The following is a 24,667-nucleotide window of genomic DNA, read 5'->3' as shown; positions in this document are numbered from 1 at the left end:
TACACAACATGTATACTGTACACATACACACATATACCTCACACACACATATACACAACATGTATACTGCACACAGATATACACATGACTTCTACACACACATATACACGACATGCATACTGCACACAGATATACACATGACTTCTACACACACATATACACATGCATACTGCACACCGATATACACATGACTACTACACACACATATACACAACATGTATACTGTACACATACACACATATACCTCACACACATATACACAAAATGTATACTGTACACATACACCTCACACACATATACACAACATGTATACTGCACACAGATATACACGTGACTTCTACACACACATATACACGACATGCATACTGCACACAGATATACACATGACTTCTACACACACATATACACATGCATACTGCACACCGATATACACATGACTACTACACACACATATACACAACATGTATACTGTACACATACACACATATACCTCACACACATATACACAAAATGTATACTGTACACATACACCTCACACACATATACACAACATGTATACTGCACACAGATATACACATGACTTCTACACACATGTATGCTGCACACAGATATACACATGACTTCTACACACACATATACACATGCATAATGAACACAGATATACACATGACTACTACACACACATATACACAACATGTATACTGTACACATACACACATATACCTCACACACATATACACAACATGTATACTGTACACATACACACATATACCTCACACACATACACAAAATGTATACTGTACACATACACCTCAAACACATATACACAACATGTACACGTGACTACTACACACATACACGACATGCATACTGCACACAGATATACACATGACTACTACACATACATATACACATGTATACTGCACACAGATATACACATGACTACTACACACACATATACACATGACATGTATACTGTACACATACACCTCACACCCATATACACAACATGTATACTGCACACAGATATACACGACTTCTACACACATGTATGCTGCACACAGATATACACATGACTTCTACACACACATATACACATGCATAATGAACACAGATATACACATGACTACTACACACACATATACACAACATGTATACTGTACACATACACACATATACCTCACACACATATACACAAAATGTATACTGTACACATACACCTCAAACACATATACACAACATGTACACGTGACTACTACACACACACGACATGCATACTGCACACAGATATACACATGACTACTACACACACATATACACATGACATGTATACTGTACACATACACACATATACCTCACACCCATATACACAACATGTATACTGCACACAGATATACACATGACTTCTACACACATATACACATGACATGCATACTGTACACATGCCATTTCCACTGCACACATTTATACATAAAACTGGATAGAACACACTTATGTATGCATACACAAGGTCTATACTACACACTTATATACACATAACTAGATACTACACACATGTACACATGACATGCATATGGCACACATATATACTAACATACTGCACACACATATACACCAAAGATACATACTGCACACACACACACACACACAAGCTGCATACACAATATACACCTATTATACACATCACATACACAAACACACACACTTACCTAAACAAATACTGAGCTAGTGTAGACATAGCTGCAGTCCAGGAGAGCAGCAGCCAAGCTATACACATGTCCAGTACAGCTGGAGGGATGAGCAGGGGACAGGGCTGACAGTTTCCTGCTTCTCCTTTGCCCACAGCCTGGCCTCCCCCTCCCATCTCTGTTTCCTTCACTGCTCGGCAGGGTCGGGCACACATCACATGACCAGAGGCCCCAGCTGCAGACACTGGATGTGAGTGCTGTGTATCTACCATGGTGGCAGGCCTGGGCCCCCAGGGTGCAGGGGCCCCATAGCAACTGCCTTTCCTGCCTCCATGGTAGCTACGTCACTGGATCACTGTAATTCTATCTTCTGTCACTGCCCCCCTGATGGAGAACCCAAAAAATGAAAAAAACAAATTAAGTAAAGGAAGTGGTAGGAGCAGTAGCCGACCCTTTCAGGAGACATGGACTGAGATGTACGGTGTTATGGAAAAAATGGCAGATCATTAAGCGTTCTATGTACTGAAACGGTAGTAACAGAGTGTGGACTATAAATAGACATTATGGGGGAAAATAAACTGGTGTAAAGTAGAATTGTCTTAGGGTGCGTTTACACAGAAAGATTTATCTGACAGATTTTGAAAGCCAAAGCCAGGAATGGATTTGAAAAGAGGATAGATCTCAGTCTTTCCTTTATGACCTGTTCCCTGTTCTTAGGGCCCTATTCCACCGGACGATTATCGTTAGCATAATTGTTAACGATTAACGATCTCAAACGACCGCTATTGCGAAAGACCTGAAAACGTTCACTCATTTCCATGGAATGATAATCGTTACTTATGATCGTAATTGCGATCGTTTCTTCTTCCGTATTTATTCGCTATTGCGTTCGTATCTATTGCGAACGACCGAACGATGTCTTATTATTCAATGCGAACGATTTGCGAACGAGCAACGATAAAAATAGGTCCAGGTCTTATAAAGCGATCAACGATTTCTCGTTCGGTCGTTAATCGTTAACTGCATTTCAACCGAACGATTATCGTTTAGATTCGAACGATTTAACGATAATCTGAACGATAATCGTCCGGTGGAATAGGACCCTAATGGCCCTATTCCACGGGCCGTTTTAGAGGAGCAAACGAGCGCTATTAGCGCTCGTTTGCTCCTCGTTCGCCGCTCGCTGCCGCCGCTATTCAACGCGGCTGCAGCGAGCGGGTGAGTGCGGGAGGGGCGGCGGGGAGCTGCGGGGGGGCTGCCCGGGGGATCGCTGATCGTCCGGGCAGCCCATAGGATATAGCAGCGTCTGCTGCCGATGCTCCTATTCAGCGGAGCGACGGCAGCAGATCGCTGCTATATCAGTCGCTTGTTTTTCAACATGTTGAAAAACAAGCGACTGCAACGATCAGCCGACATGAACGATGTCGGCTGATCGTTGCACTCTATTCCACGGAACGATTATCGTCCGTAGCGGTCGATATCGTCCGAAAATGAACGATAATCGTTCCGTGGAATAGGGCCATAAGGGCCCTATTCCACCGGACGATTATCGTTCAGATTATCGTTAAATCGTTCGAATCTAAACGATAATCGTTCGGTTGAAATGCAGTTAACGATTAACGACCGAACGAGAAATCGTTGATCGCTTTATAAGACCTGGACCTATTTTTATCGTTGCTCGTTCGCAAATCGTTCGCATTGAATAAGACATCGTTCGGTCGTTCGCAATAGATACGAACGCAATAGCGAATAAATACGGAAGAAGAAACGATCGCAATTACGATCATAAGTAACGATTATCATTCCATGGAAATGAGTGAACGTTTTCAGGTCTTTCGCAATAGCGGTCGTTTGAGATCGTTAATAGTTAACAATTATGCTAACGATAATCGTCCGGTGGAATAGGGCCCTTAGGCTGTTCATGGTTTTGGCTTCAAAGATCTGTCAGATAAATCTGTCTGTGTAAATGCACCATTAGTTGCCACTACCAACCAATCAGGCTCCACCTTTCATTTTTCAAAGAATCTGTGAGGATTGAAAGGTGGAATCTGATTAGTTGCTAGGGGCAACTAATGGTGCGTTTACTCAGACAGATTTATCTGACAGATTTTTCAAGCCAAAACCAGGAACAGACTATAAACAAAGAACAGGTCATAAAGAAAACACCAAGATTTCTTCTCTTTTCTAATCCATTCCTGGCTTTGGCTTCAAAAATCTGTCAGATAAATCTGTCTGTGTAAACGCACCATTAGACAATTCTACTTTTTGATAAATCTCCCCCTTTGAAACTAATCACTCACAGCTCTTGAAAAAAAGGATGAAGATGAAAGGGAGGAATACATATCCAGGCAGCGACACCTTTATAAGAGCCAATCTAATTTTATCCTTAAAGATTCAACCAATGAAATTTGGCAAAAAAACAAGTCACTTATAGGCAGGTTAGTTAAAGAATCCCCCTCCCCCTCACGTATCTCAGTTCACAGCACCCCACACAAGTAAATAATATCAAGACCAACAAAATAAACTGACTGACAGACGATCAAAGAAGTCGCTAAGCAGGTAAGTTAAATAATTTGTTTTTGGTTCATTAAATACAGTTAAATATTACCATTATACATTTTTTAATATTTAAACAATAAATATCGCAAAATTCAGGGTTTTTTTCTCTCGAAGTGACACAACATCCGAGTTATGCTCGATTTTTTTTTTTTTTTTTTTTTTAGGAACCAAGCTCAAAAGGTTGTCCATCACTGCCCTATACTATGGTCTCCTCCCTCCTTCATTTCAGTCATAGCCTTAAACCACTTTAGCCATTTGTGTACCTTAATGTGAGATAGATAGGAGATAGATAGATAGATAGATAGATAGATAGATAGATAGATAGATAGATAGATAGATAGATAGATAGATAGACAGATAGATAGGAAGATAGATAGATAGATAGATAGATAGATAGATAGATAGATAGATAGATAGATAGATAGATAGATAGATAGAAAATATTGTGTGATAACAGAATAGATGAAGATTATTCTCAGCTTCTTTCTTCTGCTCCTTCCCTTGGGTAAGAGACCTTGTGATGTACTGGGAGATATAATGGTATCTGTGTCACCAGTACATGTATCACTTATCTGTTTCTTTCTTTTTCAGGAGTCAGCGCTGAGGTTCAGCTCCTTCAGCCACAGTCACTATCTGTACAATATGGGGGACAAGTCCGGATATCATGTAATACTTCTGGAAAGGAGTTTACTAACTATCGGCTTGCTTGGCTCAAACAAGTTCCAAGAAATCGACCCATGTATATAGGTTATATATACCCCCACAGTGAAACTATATATTACAAACAAACATTTAAAGGAAAATTTACTTTAAACACAGATCCTGAAAAGAGAATGTCTTGCCTGGATATAAGTGATGTTCGTCTGGAAGATGCTGCTGTTTATTACTGCGCTCGAGATCCACAGTGATCATACTTACATATCAGCTCATACACTAATATCCTGTACTCATATACAGTAGCTGCCACAATCCCCAGTACAGACATCTGCCATACAGCACATTAATCCATCTGATCTGCTGACAACTTTCTGTTAGGGTGCCTTCACACTTACCGGGTCCGCAGATTTCACGCTGTGAGTTTGCAGCAAAATCTGCTGCAGATCCTGGTATAGTGAAGGCCTATGGGGACACAGACCCGCAGCGGAATTTTCATTCCTCTGCAGATATCTGACCCGGCCCCTTTAACCCCCGGCTGCCCGCAGCCCCAGCCCGAAGCATACATTACCTGCTCAGCGCCGCGGCTGTGTGAAGCTCCTGGCTCCCGTCGCTCCTCATCAGCCAATCAGTGTACGGCAGCACTGATTGGCTGATGAGCGAGGGGAGCCAGGAGCTTCACACAGCCACAGCGCCGAGCATGTAATTAGAGATGAGCGAACTGCTCAGACTTTTGGTCCGAAAGCAGTTCGCTCTCTCATCATGCCTTTGATTCCGGCCGCATACTTGCGCTTGCGGGAATATGCGGCCAGGATATTCCAGGGAATCCCTGTTGAATTCCCTGGAATATCCTGGCCACATATTCGCGGGAGCGCAAGTATGCGGCCGGGATCAAAGGCATGATGAGAGAGCACCGATGCCATCAGACCAAAAGTCCGGCGGTCCGCTCATCTCTACAGGTAATGTATACTCCAGGCCGGGGGCATACATCACCTGCTCCAGGCTCCTGCTTGCTTCGGAGGCACCCAGCATCTCCCGGTGGTCAGCCAATCAGTGCACTGCAGCGGGGCAGTGCACTGATTGGCTGACCACCGGGAGATGCTGGGAGGCCCCAAAGCTAGCTATGCTCCAGGCAGCGGGGGGTTAAAGGCGCCGGGTTACATATCCGCAGTGGAATTTTCATTCCGCTGCGGATATGTAACCCATAGACCATCACACTACATGGATCCGCAGCAGATTTCACTGCAAACCCACAGCGTGAAATCCGCTGCGGATCCGATACGTGTGAAGCTACCCTTAAGCTTTGTTATCCTTTACCGGGAAGCTGACTGTAACTTTTGTTCCTAGAAATTTTTTTCTCTAAGTTGGCTTTGAAAAATTACTAATTTATTACCATATAATAAAAGATCAAAAATACGATAGAATAGAGAAAGACAAGTGTGGAATAGTCTGAGTATCTGTGACTGTACAGCATCCTCTCCTCATCCTCTCTATTATTACATCATACTTACCAACTTTTGTGAATGGACATTAGTGAGATTTTGCTAGTGACAAATACTCACACATTGCAATTCCGCTAACAACAAGCCACATGGCAAGTGATTTTTTCACAGAGTTTGACTTAAAAAACAAGTAAAAAAAAATATGTTTCTAAAGAAAACAAGATAATTGAAGAAGAAACTGCACATGGAACCCTAGAGTGATCTGTTAAAATGGACACTATTAAAGGGGAACTCCGGATAAGAAAAACTTGTTTTCTATTAAAAGTTATATAGATGTGTCTCTACAATGTATTACTGTACTTGTATGGTTCTGCCACACTGGTAGCTTATAGAAATCCAGAAAGTGAAACAAAAAAATGGCCCCTGTGCCAATTCACATTGTCTCCTGCTCCTTCTGCTCTCCCCCCTTAGGAGACAAATCTTACATGTCTCTGTCTCACATTGTGTGTGTTTGCTGATGATGCAGACAGGGGGCAGGGCCTGATATCACAGGAGGCTTGGCTGGATCCCCCAATCCCCTGAGTGATTCACCATCTCAGACGAGCCAGAAGCAGGTGCAGCAATAATTTTATTCATTGGGATGGGTGGGGGCTGTGATGGTCAGCTGAGGGAAAGACCTGCATTCTGGGAAATGCTAAACCAGGAACGACAGAAACACAATACAGAGCAAAACCCCCCCAAACAAATGGATTTTTGGTAGTTTCAAAACTGGGATAGACAGGTAAGTAATGCGTTATGCTTCTGCAGAAGTTTCATCCCATCCCAGTAAAGGATGTACTGTACAGATGTTTTTCCAGGCAGCCGTTATTTTAGTGCGAGAAGATGGCTGTCTAGGGTATGGACAGCAACAAATAATGTTCATGATCATTATTTACAGCTGTCATTATTAACCCCTTTATTGATGCATGGATGTCGGATTTGAATTGAAGCAATGCTCCTCCTCTCCTTCTAAGAGCCATAGCGCTTTTAACCTTAGTGCTGTTGGGATATCGTTTTTTGCATCATGATCTATGGTTTTTATTGGTATCTTATTGGTGTAAAGGAATATTTTTGATTTTTTTTTTATTAATTTCTTTCTGATACATAATTTTAAAAAAATCAGCAATCCTGGTGTTTTTTTTTCTCTTTTTGTTTATGCCGTTCACCGTGCGGGAACAATATTGTTATATTTTAATAGATCAGACAATTCCGCACGCTGCAATGTATAATATGCTTCTTTTTTGTATATTATTTTTTCACACTTTTTTTTTACAGTTAAATATGCAATCATTAGATTGCATAAACTGATCAATGCTATGCCATAGCATAGCATTGATCAGTTCAATCGGCGATCTGTGCTTAGAGTCTGCCTTACAGCAAACTCTATGCATAGATTGTCAATCCAACAGGACGGAGGTAAGTGGCTTACCGCCGCCTGTCAGTGCAAGTGATCAGGACCCCCACTGCAGGTCCCGATCAGTCAGTGACAGGTGCTTATCCCGTCACTGACTTCCTCAAACGCCACAATCACTATACATCGCAGCGTGTAATGACAGGCAGCTGTTAGCAGGTATGAAATCCGCTGCTACTCGCTACGTGTAAAACTACCCTTAGCGTATGTTCAGATGTTTTTCCACATGAAAATCCACATGAACCATGTGAACCAGCTTTCCTAGCATCTTGTATAGTAGTCAGTATAATGGCGGTCACTCAGCTTTCCTAGCATCTTGTATAGTAGTCAGTATAATGGCGGTCACCCAGCTTTCCTAGCATCTTGTATAGTAGTCAGTATAATGGCGATCACCCAGCCTTCCAGAATCTTGTATAGTAGTCAGTATAATGGAGGTCACCCAGCTAAACACCCCACTAACTACCTAAGTAACTAACTAAGCTAAATAAAAGCATGCAAGGAGACAGACAGACAGATAGAGAGCAGTCTGAACAGCACAGTGAGTGAGCAGAAAATGGCGCCCAGAACACATCACAGTGATATATGTATATATATACTAGAAAATGTACCCGGCGCTGCCCGGGTATAAAGTGTCAGTGTGTACAGGGGGTCCTGTATACCTGTAGTATAGAGTTGGTGGAGGTGCTGTATACCTGTAGTATAGAGTTGGTGGAGGTCTTGTATACCTGAAGTATATAGTTCGGGGGTCCTGTATACCTGTAGTGTATAGTTTGAGGGTCCTGTATACCTGTAGTATATAGTTGGTGGAGTTCCTGTATACCTGTAGTGTATAGTTTTGGGGTCCTGAATACCTGTCGTGTATAGTTTGGGGTTCTGTATACCTGTAGTATAGAAGGTGCTGTGGCAGTGTTATCCAGTCACAGTATGGTGGTATTGGTCAGGTCTGGTATGGCAGTGTTATCCAGTCACAGTATGGCGGTATTGGTAAGGTCTAGTATGGCAGTGTTATCCAGTCACAGTGTGGCGGTATTGGTCAGGTCTGGTATGGCGGTGTTATCCAGTCACAGTATGGTGGTATTGGTCAAGTCTGGTATGGCAGATTCATCCAGTCACAGTATGGTGGTATTGGTAAGGTCTGGTATAGCGGTGTTATCCAGTCAAAGTATGGCGGTATTGGTCAGGTCTGGTATGGCGGTGTTATCCAGTCACAGTGTGTCAGTATTGGTCAGGTCTGGTATGGCGGTGTTATCCAGTCTCAGTATGGCGGTATTGGTCAGGTCTGGTGTGGTGGTGTTATCCAGTCACAGTATAGCGGTATTGGTCAGGTGTGGTATGGCAGTGTTATTCAGTCACAGTGTGGCGGTATTGGTCAGGTGTGGTATGGCGGTGTTATGCAGTCACAGTATGGTGGTATTGGTCAGGTTTGGTATGGCGGTGTTATCCAGTCACAGTATGGTGGTATTGGTCAGGTCTGGTATGGCAGATTTATCCAGTCACAGTATGTCGGTATTGGTAAGGTCTGGTATAGCGGTGTTATCCAGTCACAGTATGGCGGTATTGGTCAGGTCTGGTATGGCGGTGGTATCCAGTCACAGTATGGTGGTATTGGTAAGGTCTGGTATGGCAGATTCATCCAGTCACAGTATGGCGGTATTGGTCAGGTGTGGTATGGCAGTGTTATTCAGTCACAGTGTGGCGGTATTGGTCAGGAGTGGTATGGCAGTGTTATGCAGTCACAGTATGGCGGTATTGGTCAGGTCTGGTATGGCAGTGTTATCCAGTCACAGTATGGTGGTATTGGTCAGGTTTGGTATGGAGGTGTTATCCAGTCACAGTATGGTGGTATTGGTCAGGTCTGGTATGGCAGATTTATCCAGTCACAGTATGTCGGTATTGGTAAGGTCTGGTATAGCGGTGTTATCCAGTCACAGTATGGCGGTATTGGTCAGGTCTGGTATGGCGGTGTTATCCAGTCACAGTGTGTCGGTATTGGTCAGGTCTGGTATGGCGGTGTTATCCAGTCACAGTATGGCGGTATTGGTCAGGTCTGGTGTGGTGGTGTTATCCAGTCACAGTATGGCGGTATTGGTCAGGTCTGGTGTGGCGGTGTTATCCAGTCACAGTATGGTGGTATTGGTCAGGTCTGGTATGGAGGTGTTATCCAGTCACAGTATGGTGGTATTGGTCAGGTCTGATATGGCGGTGTTATCCAGTCACAGTGTGTCGGTATTGGTCAGGTCTGGTGTGGCAGTGTTATCCAGTCCCAGTGTGGCGGTATTATTCAGGTCTAGTATGGATGTGTTACCCAGTCATAGTATGGTGGAATTGGTCAGGTCTGGTATGGCATTGTTATCCAGTCACAGTATGGTGGTATTGGTCAGGTCTGGTATGGAGGTGTTACCCAGTCACAGTATGGCGATATTGGTCAGGTCTGGTATGGCATTGTTATCCAGTCACAGTATGGCAGTATTGGTCAGGTCTGGTGTGACAGTGTTATCCAGTCACAGTAATAGCGGTATTGGTCAGGTCTGGTATAGAGGTGTTATCCAGTCACAGTATGGCGGTATTGGTCAGGTCTGGTATGGCGGTGTTATCCAGTCACAGTGTGCCGGTATTGGTCAGGTCTGGTGTGGCAGTGTTATCCAGTCACAGTGTGGCGGTATTGGTCAGGTCTGGTATGGACGTGTTACCCAGTCACAGTATGGTGGAATTGGTCAGGTCTGGTATGGCAGTGTTATCCAGTCACAGTATGGTGGTATTGGTCAGGTCTGGTATGGAGGTGTTACCCAGTCACAGTATGGCGGTATTGTCAGGTCTGGTATGGCAGTGTTATCCAGTCACAGTATGGTGGTATTGGTCAGGTCTGGTATGGAGGTGTTATCCAGCACAGTATGGCGATATTGGTCAGGTCTAGTATGGCGGTGTTATCCATTCACAGTATGGCGGTATTGGTCAGGTCTGGTATGACAGTGTTATCCAGCACAGTATAGCGGTATTGGTCAGGTTTGGTGTGGCGGTGTTATCCATTCACAGTATGGCGGTATTGGTCAGGTCTAGTGTGGCAGTGTTATCCAGTCAAAGTATGGCGGTATTGGTCAGGTCTGGTGTGGCAGTGTTATCCAGTCACAGTATGGCGGTATTGGTCAGGTCTGGTGTGGCGTTGTTACCCAGTCACAGTATGGCGGTATTGGTCAGGTCTGGTATGGAGGTGTTATCCAGTCACAGTATGGCGGTATTGGTCAGGTCTGGTATGGAGGTGTTATCCAGTCACAGTATGGCGGTATTGGTCAGGTCTGGCAGTGTTATCCAGTCACAGTATGACGGTATTGGTCAGGTCTGGTATGACAGTGTTATCCAGCAAAGTATAGCGGTATTGGTCAGGTCTGGTGTGGCGGTGTTATCCATTCACAGTATGGCGGTATTGGTCAGGTCTTATATGACAGTGTTATCCAGTCACAGTATGGCAATATTGGTCAGGTCTGGTATGACATTGTTATCCAGTTACAGTATGGCGGTATTGGTCAGGTCTGGTGTGGCAGTGTTATCCAGTCACAGTATGGCGGTATTGGTCAGGTCTGGTGTGGCAGTGTTATCCAGTCACAGTATGGTGGTATTGGTCAGGTCTGGTGTGGCGGTGTTACCCAGTCACAGTTTGGCGGTATTGGTCAGGTCTGGTATGGAGGTGTTATCCAGTCACAGTATGGCGGTATTGGTCAGGTCTGGTATGGAGGTGTTATCCAGTCACAGTATGGCGGTATTGGTCAGGTCTGGCAGTGTTATCCAGTCACAGTATGGCGGTATTGGTCAGGTCTGGTATGACAATGTTATCCAGCACAGTATGGCGGTATTGGTCAGGTCTGGTGTAGCAGTGTTACCCAGTCACAGTTTGGTATACCTGTTGTGCCCTGTATATACATGTACTGTATGGATGGAGTAAGGGGTCCTGTATATACATGTACTGTATGGATGGAGTAGGGGGGCCTGTATATACATGTACTGTATAGATGGAGTAGGGGGCCCTGTATATACATGTACTGTATAGATGGAGTAGGGGGTCCTGTATATACATGTACTGTATAGATGGAGTAGGGGGCCCTGTATATACATGTACTGTATAGATGGAGTAGGGGGTCCTGTATATACATGTACTGTATAGATGGAGTAGGGGGCCCTGTATATACATGTACTGTATGGATGGAGTAGGGGGTCCTGTATACATATACTGTATAGATGGAGTAGGGGGTCCTGTATATACATGTACTGTATAGATGGAGTAGGGGGTCCTGTATATACATGTACTGTATAGATGGAGTAGGGGGTCCTGTATACATGTATTGTATAGATGGAGTAGGGGGCCCTGTATATACATGTACTGTATGGATGGAGTAGGGGGTCCTGTATATACATGTACTGTATAGATGAAGTAGGGGGTCCTGTATATATATGTACTGTATAGATGGAGTAGGGGGCCCTGTATATACATGTACTGTATAGATGGAGTAGAGGGTCCTGTATATACATGTACTGTATAGATGGAGTAGGGGGTCCTGTATATACATGTACTGTATGGATGGAGTAGGGGGTCCTGTATATACATGTACTGTATAGATGGAGTAGGGGGTCCTGTATATATATGTACTGTATAGATGGAGTAGGGGGTCCTGTATATACATGTACTGTATAGATGGAGTAGGGGGTCCTGTATATACATGTACTGTATAGATGGAGTAGGGGGTCTACCAGTTATTACTGTGGATGTTGTGAAGCAGCTTCCCTAGCAACCATTGCTCCCTGTGAAAATGAAAGCAGTAATCCTATTGGTTGCTAAGGCTCCAACTGCCGTGTCTGCTGCAGCTAATTATATCACCTGTGTTTGCAGTGAGAAGATTTTCCCATTCATCTCTATGAGGCGCCGCTCTTTTCCCTCCCCCTCCCCTCCTGTACATCTGGCGGGGACGGGACCTTCGCAATAACCTTCCCGGGCACCCAATGTATCTGTGTGCCAAATTTGGGGTCAAACTGTTCAGGCGTTTGGAAGTCTATAGAGGACAGACAGACAGACAGACAGAAGGACAGACAGACAGACAGACAGACTTTGATTTTTATGATATAGATGGGAAGGGGGTTAGACTTTTATTGGGGGAGGGGCTTTGGGGCATTTTGTAAAACAATTATTTATTTATTTACACTTTTATAGTCCCCCTAGGGAACTATCACATACATTCATTGGATTGTGTACACTTATCCCTGCTATGCCATAGCATAGCAGGGATCAGTATTATCGGCGATCTTCTGATAGAGCCTGCCGATCTGTAAGTGACAGGAGATGCTCCTGTCACTTAAACTTAAACGCCACAATCACGGCTTTTAAAGGGTTAGTGATCAGCAGGCGCGGGATTGCGGGGGCCCGCCATTGAGGGTGAGGGTGAGGCTGCTGATAGCAGCTGGTCCTCACCCGCTATGAAGCGAGCTCAGCTCCTGGGGCCGCCCTACAGTGTGGCCCCCCCGGCAGGGCTTACATTTACGCCCTATTATTTGCATTATTTGAACTAATGGCTGTTGTTTGCACTGACTTCAATGGGGATCAATATTGACAATATTGGAGAGGTAAGTATGTGTTATTTATTTTCCTCTTTTTTTCTTCCTCTTTATTTTCTTTCTTTTAACGGGAAGATCCGGACTACCTCAGTAATGTACATGTCCAATCTCCAATTAAAAGCTTTTGGCTTGGCATAATAGGGTTAAAGATCCCACCTTCATACAGGAAACATTTACTTTGCAATAGTTTTTGAAAGGGCATGTTTCATAGTGTATACAGGGCATGAAACCGGTGGACTGATAATAGGAACTGGAACACAACTTTATGTCCTGCCAAGTAAGTGAAAGTTGTTATTTGTATTTATCATTTGTGTTCAATTTATTTTCACTTTATGTTTTTTGTTGGAAACATTTATTATATATTTTTTAGCCTGAAGAAAGGGTTGAAGTTATCGAGGAGTACTAGTTTACGGTTCTATTTGTTTAAGTCTATGTGGTTTTCACTTTTATTACTATTACTCAAAAAACTTAATTTTTTCCTTAAAATTTTTTTTTTCTTTGACACATTTAGAGAATTGCTATAAACTAGTTAGTTCAAAAATCACCATAAGGCTAAGTTCACACACTGTTGTTTTCCAGGAAAGATTACAATGAAATCAGCGTCCGTTGTTTTCTGCGGCGCTGGCATTGCATTGAATTCAATACAATGTGTTCCAACATCGTTATTTTACCATCCGTTCTTTAGAAGGGGTGCTAAAATAATGAAGGGGTGCTAAAATAATGAAGGGGTGCTAAAATAATGAACATGCCTATTATTTCCAGAGATAGCGGTCGTACTTTACAATTGTTAATTGAATTGCAGGCACGCCCAATAGTGCCCTCAATTCAATTCTAAAAAGAAAATGTTCCTGCAGCCGATACAGCAGTATCGGCTGCAGGAAAGCAGCAAACGCCGACCGGCATGTGGCAGTATAACATAGAAACATAGAAGATTGTCGGCAGAAAAAGACCACTGGGTCCACCTAGTCTGCCCTTTTAGTATTTTCTTTTATTATCTTAGGATAGATGTATGTTTATCCCAGGCAGGTTTACATTCTGTTATTGTAGATTTACCAACCGCCTCTGCTGGAAGTTTGTTCCAGGTATCTACTACTCTTTCAGTAAAATAATATTTTGTCACATTGCTTCTGATCTTTCCCCCAACTAACCTCTCACTGTCTCCTCTTGTTCTTGAGCTCAGTTTTTTACTAAAAACCCTCCCCTCTTGAACCTTATTTAGTCCTTTAACCTACTTAAAGGTTTCAATCATGTCCCCCCTTTCCCTTCTTTCCTCCAGACTATACAGATTCAAATCCTTAAGTCTTTCCTGATATGGTTTATGCCTCACACCCTCCACCATTTTTGTAGCCCGTCTTTGGACCCCATCTAATAGAAACATTGCTATGCAACGGACGTTGTAATACTTTGTGTGAACATAGCCTAACTTGATAAAAGACAATATTAGTATTTTAACCCCTTAAGGCAAACTGATTTACTGGTTCATCATGTGGTGCAGTGTTTTTTATGTACCATGACATGACATCTCTGTGATTCCATAGTCTTAGAAACGGATCCTACAGAATTGCTGGCAGCCACAGCCACACTCCTGTCGCAGCAGATGAAACTTGGCAGTTTAATAGATGCCACGGTCATTACTGACTACTACATCTATAGGGTTGACAGAGGGAGGGAGCTCCCCCTGTCACTCTTCGGGACCCTCGCAATGTAATTCCAATGTGATTAATTGTTTGCATGTTAGAATGGCAGCAGTGAGTGGTGAAATAAAAGCATATGCTGTTACAGTACGATGTAGTGTCGCACAGCTGCTTACATTTTCATATAGTATATCCAAATACTATTGGCTTTTTTCTTCTGTATACAGTAAATTTAACGTATGCACAAATCTCTTTTCCACATCCATTTCACAGGATGATGATCAGGTGACCACATGAAAGCTTCCTCTCCACAATGCAGATACTGTAACAGTTCATCTATCATGTACACAGACACCTGCACTAATAAAAGTAAAAAAAAAAGTCACTAATAGTGAGCAACAAATGTACTGTGTTATGTGAGCTACTTTGCTCTAACCATATGTCTGTTATATTCACTTTGTAATACTGGCTGCGTCAGGAATTTTGTTCCTGACCCCCTTACCATCCCTACCCCTTTTATTTTCTATGTCCCTTTTCCATACTTTCCTTTGTCTTTTTTTTTTTTTTATAGACAATGGAGCCTTGGATTACAAGGATAATGGACCGTGCTTGTAATCCAAATCCACTCTTAAACCAAAGCAAATTTTCCCATAAGGATTTATTGAAATGCAGACAATTTGTTCCACACCCCAAAAATAATGATTTTTTTATAATGAATAACAGGTAAAACAAATGAAACAAACATTTAGAAAGCTGGATATGTCATATTATAAATTACTGTACAGTATAGCGATCAGCATGTTGTGTATTATGTAAAGTAAATGCATAAGAATTAGGGATGGTCCGAACCTGCCGAGGTTTGGGTTCGTATGAACCCGAACGCTCGGCAGCAGATTCCCGCTGTCTGCAGTCTCCGTGGAGCGGGTGGATACAGCGGGAGTAACGCCTGGAAAACTGGGATACAGCCTATGGTTATGGCTGTATCCCAGTTTTCCAGGTGGTCCTCCTACGGGAATCATTACCAAGGGTTTGGGTTCGTACGAACCCGAACCGAACTCGGTTCGGACCATCCCTAATAAGAATGAAAAAACAGCCACAGTTTGTAGATACAGGGTGGAGCTGCAGATCCCCAAAATGCAGGATCATAGTACAACGGGCTAGAATAGAGAAGCAGGGTTGCTGTCGGAGGTCTGTGTGGTCACATGACAGCAATGGGAAGGGGTGTGTTTAGCACAGACCAACCAGGAAGTAAGAATCACAGAGCTGTACAGGAGGACAGTGACAGAAACTTTTCTATACAGCAGTGTGTATAGCTGAGTGTGAGTGCGGGCACATTATAGCAGAAGTGTGTATAGCTGAGTGTAAGTGCAGGCACATTATAGCAGCAGTGTGTATAGCTGAGTGTAAGTGCAGGCACATTATAGCAGCAGTGTGTATAGCTGAGTGTAAGCACAGCCAGATTATATCAGCAGTTTGTATAGCTGAGTGTGAGTGCAGGCACATTATAGCAGCAGATTGTATAGCTGAGTGTAAGCATAGGCAGATTATAGCACCAGAGTGTATAGCTGAGTGTAAGTGCAGACACATTATAGCAGCAGTGTGTATAGCTGAGTGCAGTAATGGTGAGGATGGGAAACACAAGGGCTGACAGAGACTGGAGGAAGAAGCAAGCTGGGCATAAGTGGACACAGTATAGCAGCAGTCTCTGTCCAGAGAGAGAGGGGTTACAGCTATGGAGAGATTACCTCCACAGTCCTGTCCCCTGATGCAAGCCCCAGCCTGAAGTGGATCTGCTATGATTTTAACGGTAAGGAAGACTTCCTGGGTCAGAGTACAGGGCTGTAGACCACGCTATGCAGATCATGCCCCTCCCTCACTCCCTTCCCACCCAGTACAGGGAGCTCTTCTTGCAAAACGCTCTCAATCCAAGTTACTCTTAAACCAAGGTACCACTGTATATAAATAAAAATCTTTGGAATGCAAAAAAAAAAAAAAAGCTTGTTCAAAAGACACGATCAGCGGAGGATCAGGTCCTTAGATGATCGCTGTCACTTTTTACACTGGCCGATTATTGGCCGCAGAAGTGTTTTAGCAATGCTCCTGGCTGATAATCTGCCCATGTAAAAGGACCTTAAGTATCATTTCTGAATAGATCTTTTTCCTTTGTGTTTTTCCAGAAGAGAGACTTACCACAGTTCCTCAAGTATTTGGGCTGAAGACTGAAGGAGACGTCTCCGCCATCGCCTGCCTGGCAAAAGATTTCTACCCTAAGAATGTGGAAATTTATCTTAATAACATAAAACAAGAAAATGTTAGTACATTCTTGTCTAAGGAGGGATTGTACAGTGCGGTCAGTGTTCGGAACGGGAAGACAGATGATTTTACATGTGAAGTCAAGCAGAAGCAGAGCAGGATTACAACTTCCAAAGGTGAAAAAAAAAAATTATAATTTCAGATTTTCCAAAATAATTTATTGTTGTATTAATTCCGGTTCTGCTAAACACTAGAGATGATCGAACATTGGGATTTTGCAGGTTCGATCGAACACGAACACTCTCAAACCTGCAGTATTTGATTCCTGATGCCTTCCCGTTCCGTGGGGAAGGAGGAGACAGCCCGAGTACCGCCTGGAATTCCGTCATACAGTCTAGGTAATAGGCTGTATCCTGGAATTCCAGGGGGTAGTCAGGCTGTCTCCTTCCAAATAAGTAACAATCTTGGCACTATGTTACAACCAACATTCTATCCCATCTGTCGAATGGGAGGAAGATCTAGCTGCTCAATTGCGGTTCCACTTTTTCCACTTCAGTGGTGCTCAGCATATAAACATCTGCAGATCCCGTGTAGTAAGGAGATATCCTATGTTCCATCAGTTATTTAGTAATGACAACTGTTTCTTGTACAATACAGACCGTAATTTGGGCCCAGGAGGCCAAAAAAAGACTTGTGTGGACATAGAGGGAACTAAAGATGCGGCACTCACCGAGTCCAAATCCAAAAAACATCCAGCAACTCAGTTGCCTTCTACTATCCATTCTGTGACTGAGTTGATGAAATAAAGTTTTTTCAGAATTGGACTTGGTGAGTGCCGCATCTTTGCTTCTTACTACATGTGTTTTTCCATAGATTTTACTGTTGTTTTTAGCTTTCATCTTACTGCGAGTGAATATAGCCTTAATGTTCCCAACCATGTAAAGACGAGAAATATCATGCCACAATTCACATGTTGGAAAATAGAAGGGGAAACACAAGAATAGGCCAAGTGCCCTGGAGACCTGAGGTGCAGTATCTGCTTTAACAGTTTTTACTAATTTGTTTTAAAATCAGGTGAAGAGGAAGAAGAATCTACAGACAGCCAATGTGTGAGGACAGACAACACCGGAGGTCAGTAATACATTATACATGGTAAGCTCAGTAAATAAAGCTGCCATATTTTGCTATTACAGTACATACTAAATAGTCTAGCAATGTTCACATCACTTTCTGTACCTTAGCTCTTACCTTAAAGAGATTCTGTTAGTAGGTTTATGCTGTCCTATCTATGGGTAGCATGAACTAGTGGCAGAGAAGCTGAATAGAATGATGTATTACTTAGATTGTTTTGTGCAGTTAACTGGGACATATCCTCCTGAATAACATGGACAATTAGCAGTCCTCTCCTTTATATGCTTGAGCCCAGTAGTCCTCAATATTCATGAGAAGCAGAAAACTGCACCCACAAGCTGCTAATTGGCAGTTATCTATCCATGCTGTGTATAGGCAGCCAACTTTCAATCTTCAGCCGAAGGGTGGGAGGAGGGGTGTGGCAAGAATCCTATTCTCCAGCATATTGGGAGAACGGCTAACCAGAATGAAGTAATACACCAATTTGTTCAGCATTTCTGTCACTATTTTATGCTGCCCTCAGTCAGCATAAACCTAGTGACAGATTCCCTTTAACCTCTTGCTAAAATTGGTTAAAGTGGAATAAAGTCATCAGGACTCATCAGATTCCACTTGGTAAAGCTTCTTTTAGGCTATGTTCACACATAGTATTTCCATCAGTCTTTTTGTCAGTCTTTTTTTTTTTCAACCAACACCAGGAGAGGAACTGACAGGGCGAAATTACAATGGAAAAATTTGCACATTTTCTCTTTTTTCAATCTACTCCTGGTTTTAGTTGAAATAAGAAGTGCTGTTCATTTTATTTCTAGTATATTGTGACAGGTACACTAGATATACAATATACAGCACAAAGTTTAACCAAGCAACAATAGCATACGCAAAGCAACCCATCACGTCTTATTTTGGTTCGATAATGACGGTTCCCGGCCGCTTCCGGTTGTCTGACGCGGGCCTGAGACGTGACGTGACGTCAGCCACTCAGTGACAGAGGTGGGATCTGAGCGGACTTGAAACGGATCCCGCCTCCTTCACTGAGTGGCTGAGCGGACCTGAGACGTCACGTCTCGGGCCCGCGTCAGACACCCGGAAGCGGCCGGGCACCGGGGCGCCGCGATGCAGGACCCGCCGCTGGAACCAGGGAGGTGAGTGGACGTCTTTTCCCTCGGCCACCAGTTCCCTGGTCCCAGCTAAAAAGTGCCCCCCCCGCTGGAGTACCCCTTTAGGCTCTGGCTGCACGCTCCATTGTGTGCAGTAGTGAATTGGGATGTGGGCGAGCATGGATGAGCCCACATCCCAATTCATCAGAAGTGAAGATCATTCAGCCGGTACTGCAGTACCGCCCGGGATGATCTTCCCTGACACCAGCCGCTCTGTGACCCGGCCGGGTCACAGAACAGCCAGTGTCTTACACCATGTGAACATGGCTTAAACATAAAATTACCTAAAAAGGTATCTTACTCCACTTTTTAAAAAAGTAATACCAGGTTTATATTGATCCATGACAGTTCTTATATTGCTCTTATATTCACTAAACACTTTTCTGTCTTTCAGCTCAAAGCACTGAACAAATCAATCTGCTCTCCTTAACTGTGCTGGGGATGAGGGCATTGTTTGCCAAAATTCTGGCTTTCAACCTTCTGCTGAGTGCAAAGATCTTCATAATGTGAGGTGAGAACCCCGTCATATGAGTAACTAACCATTTACATTAACCCTCTCCTGCCGCTGCACTGTAAATTAACGTTGCTGCAGCCTAAGCCTATGCCGATGCTGCAGCAATGTTAATTTATGCCGCAGGATGACACAGGCGCAGTAACTGCGCCTGCGTCATCCCCGGCAGGTCTCGGCTGTCAGTGATAGCCAGGGACCCACTGCAACTCTCAGCACTGGAGCTGCGCTCCAGTGCTCAGAGTTAACCCTATAGATACTGCAGTCAGCACAACCGCAGCATCTATAGAGCTTCTGACAGAGAATTCTCTATCCGCTGTCCATCGGGGCTCTGCGAATTGATCGCAGAGCCCCGATGGTAGCCATGGAAACCGGAAGTCTCAGGCTTCCAGTTTCCTGGCTACGGAGGCCGGCGGGGGGAGGAAGGGAAGGCTGAGCGCGCGAGGAGTGCCCTTGAGCTCTTCCCCCTCCCCTTTCTCCCCTGCCACTGTCACAAGATTGTAACAGCGTCAGGGGACAGAGGAGAGGGGGCAGACACAGGGACATCAGCTTATGGCATCATTATGATCCCATAAGCTGATGTCCTAAAACGACCTGGGCATTGATGCATCAATGACCCATGGTCGTGAAAGGGTTAAGAAACAAACAGCATTCTATGACCAGTCTGGAGAGCAGGAGAGGTTTCTTATGGGGATATGCTGCTGCTCTGGACAGTTCCTGTCACAGACAAAGGTGGCAGCAGAAAGCACTGTGTCATATTGGAAAGAAAACATCACTTTTTGTAGGACATACAGCAGCTAATAAGTACTGTAAAAATTGAGATTTTGAAATAGAAGTGAATTACAAACAGCCGTCCATGACCAGTTGTAGCAACTAAAGCAGTTTTGTAAATAAATGTAGAAAAAAGTAGTTATAGAAGGGTTATCTGAGTTTTAAAAAATTACAGCTTATCCTCCAGCCCCGGGGCATACACAATGAATGTCCAAAAGCAATTGGCTCCCTTCATTGCGTAATGTTGGACACTCAAGGTCACAAATTGTAAGAGCCGGCACTGCTGCAGCCTACAAAAATCAGCAAGCCATGTGGGGTAAATGGACAGCAACTAGGTAGTGTCTAGGAATATTAGAAGTGTTTGGTGGTGCTCTGCTACAGTATTAGGCCATGTTCACACAACGTATGTGTTGTATAAATCTCGTCCGTTGTTGCAAATTGCAACAACGGCCGTGATTTATACAACACATACTTTGTATGTGAATGAAAAACATGAAAATGCAAAAAACTAACATGTCAGTTTTCTGTGGCCACTATTCATTCAATAGCGGTCAGTTTGTCAGTTCACACAATGGAGCGTGCGGCTCCGATGCAGCGGTGAATTGGGATGCTGGCACATCAGTGTTCGCATCAGAATTCAATACAAGTGAAGATCATCAGGGATGATCTTTAGTAACACCGGCCGTTATGTGATCCGGCCAGGTCACAGAACGGCCGGTGTTATACATAGTGTGAACATAACCTTAAAGGGGAACTATCAGCAGGATAGATGAATCTAACCAGCTGATATGTTCCTACTGCACAGAAGAAGCCAAGGAGGAATGTATGTCTAAGAGTATGCCATAGCGCCTATCCCCCCCTCTCTGATTATAATCAATGGAGTGGGCCAGCTGGGGCAAGGCCGGATCAGCCCTATGGCGATGGGCAGTGCTCCTAACATGTGCCCCAGTGCTACTAATGGTTTTACCACACCATGGAGCAAACTACTAACTGCACCGGAACGGCGCAGAGCAGAAGGGTAAGAGACATACCTTCCTCCTCTGCGCCTCCTGGGCAGTAGGGACATATCAGCAGGTTAGATTCGTCTAAGCTGCTGATAATTCCCCTTTAGGCTGCATTCACACATACAGGATCCGCAGGAGATCTGATGGCGCAGATTTGAAGTTGGACATTCTAAGCAAATCAAATCTGCTGCAGATCCTGTAAGTGTGAACGCATTAAACATTCAACAATTGTAATCTCAAGAGCAATGGAAGAAAAGAGCATGGACACCTATTTGCTTGATTTTCTCTACTTTAGCAGCATTCACATGCCATGTCAGACGCGGGTGATAAACCAGATCACTAAGATAAACCAGATTACTAAGGCACCTTTCACACTGCGCCTTAAGTGTATATTCACATTTGTACTAGGAAAGCTCTATAGGCTCATAGACTGTATACATCTTGGTTTATGGTTGTTTACTGTATGGAATCACATAAAAAGCTGTGAGATTCCACACAGAAGAAGCCATTATAACATATAACACATGGAGGCGGATCATCCAGGGTCTTTTTAGGTCATTTATATATAGTGCATACTGTTTTCAGTGTGTTCTGTTTCTACATCAGCCAGAATATATAAAGACATTATTGTCAGGCTGTTACCATTCTGGATAATTTGAGGGCCCTAAATTCTTTTGACGGGTTCCTTTAAAGGGAACCTGTCACCCCCTATGCTGGGTCAGAGCCTGGCCGACCCCCCGCTAGAGCCCCTTATACCCACCTTGCCGAAGTCCCGTTCCTGGAGCCGGTCTGGGAACGGAGATATCACTGTATGAAGCCTGGAACACGCGCTGCTGAGATGAATCCAACGCTCATAGAGAATGAATGGAGCCGTCATTCTCTATGGGCGTTGGACTCACCTCAGCAGCGTCGGACTCACCTCAGCAGCGCGCGCACTGGGCTTCCCACGGTGATATCTCCGTCCCGGGACCGGCTGAAGAAGTGGGACTGTGGGAATGAGGTGAGTATAAGGGTGAGTATAAGGGGCTCTAGCGGGGGGGTCGGCCGGGCTCTGACCCGGCACAGGGGGTGACAGGTCCTCTTTAAGCGTTGAAATGACAGACGTTATTTGTGGACAAACCATCATTTTACGCCAAAAGACAGCCGTCTTTTGATAATTACAACAGCAAATAATGATCACATTATTGGCGGCCATCTTTTGGCATTAAATGACGACTGTCCAAAAAACATCCTCAAACATATATAGATGTGCTATAAATATATACTATAGTATACAACAGGAGGGTTTGGAGAATGCAGTTGTTGCGTTCACCATACTTTATATGATTTTTCTCTTCTTACAGAAAGCAGCGCAGCAAGTGAAGATGTATTGTACCTGGGCTGTAATCTCCATTACTATAACCATCTCCATTTTTCAACTAACAGAGAAATAAAATCATTTTCTTCTTCTGGACTGAATGTTAAAAGCAAATCCCCCTATATATTATTTCTAGAATTATATTCAATGTTTCATTTATTTAGTTTATTATAAGAAATATACTATATTACTCTTTCTTCATTGGAACGATTTATCAGAACTAACAGAAAAATGTATCTTGGGGGAGATTTATCAAACATTGTGCAAAGTAAGACTGGCTCAGTTACCCCTAGCAACCAATCAGATTCCACCTTTCATTTTCCAGAGTCTGTGAGGAATAAAAGGTGGAATCTGATTGGTTGCTAGGGGCAACTGAGCCAGTCTCACTTTACGCCATGTTTTATAAGTCTCCCCCATTATGTTTCTACAAGATCTTTTTAGGCTAAATAACGGCCATTATTTTATAATTCCAGTCATAAATATTGATCATCATCATAATTTACAGCTGTCATTGTAAAATAAAGACCATTATTTTACCTAAAAAGACGTTGTTGTAACAAAGCCTGAGGCTATGTTCACGCAATGTTTTTCAACGGCCGTTATTTGATACTCAAAACCACCACCATTATTTTCAGTATGAAATAACGGTTGTTGTTTAACATAAAGTACTTTGGCGGCCATCATTACAATGAAAGCTGCTGGTACTTCTTTCAAGTTTATGTTCGCCATGGCCGCCTTTTGGGTGCAGCTATTTTTTTTTCAAAAACATTTTCATTGGTAAACAGACAATGAGATGTCATACGAAGCAATAACGCCATTATCATGCATAAGACCTGACAGAAGGTCCTAAGTACATCAAAGGTGTAGAAGAAACCTACAAAGTAATAATACATCAGGTAACAGCAAGGAGTTGAGAATTTCGCTCATGCCAGGTCTAGATAAACATGTGACATCATATCAGAGGATAAATGACGAACAGTTTTCCTTAATGCCCTCCTCCCAACTCACCCCCCCCCCCAACTATCCCCCCTCCCCCCCCCCACCCCGTCCTCTCTCGTCCAGGTAAAGCACACCTCATGTACGTCTCCTATCTGGTAATTGGAGCTTGCCCAATGAATTATTCAGAGCCTCCTTATTATACCACTCCAGCTACCTGAAGACCTCCATGAGGCCTTCTATCTCTGCAGATGTGAAATTATACTCAATAAAGGCCCTCCATTTGCTGTGTTTTGTTTGTGTTTTGTCCCTTTTTCTTTATGCCGTTCTGTCTCTATACGATCCAGGTGGAGTATATGGGACATAGTGTCAGTTATTTCATGCAGTGTTGGTACAGATGTTTGCAGCCAATGTCGCAATAGACATTTTTTTTACCACCAGGAGAAATGTGTGAATAATATGAAACGGAGTATGATTGAGGTCTAGCCCTGGTGTCTCCAACGTAAGAATATGAAAGATTGCGAA

General features: G+C 43.5%; 1 gene segment (V, D, J or C); it reads left to right on the top strand.

Moving 5' to 3' along the window:
- The first annotated feature begins 14,294 nt into the window (after nt 1-14,294).
- LOC138785539 (T cell receptor delta constant-like) lies at nt 14,295-23,454 on the top strand. The segment is given in 5 exon segments: nt 14,295-15,394; nt 17,203-17,454; nt 18,353-18,409; nt 19,961-20,077; nt 23,193-23,454. Coding segments are annotated over 4 exon segments (501 nt in total).
- The last annotated feature ends 1,213 nt before the right edge of the window (nt 23,455-24,667 follow it).

This window comes from Dendropsophus ebraccatus, chromosome 3 (genome assembly GCF_027789765.1).
Source record: "Dendropsophus ebraccatus isolate aDenEbr1 chromosome 3, aDenEbr1.pat, whole genome shotgun sequence".
NCBI classification, from domain to species: Eukaryota; Metazoa; Chordata; class Amphibia; order Anura; family Hylidae; genus Dendropsophus; species Dendropsophus ebraccatus.
The sequence above is the reverse complement of the archived record's forward strand: the minus strand, read 5'-3'. Positions and strand labels throughout refer to the sequence as shown.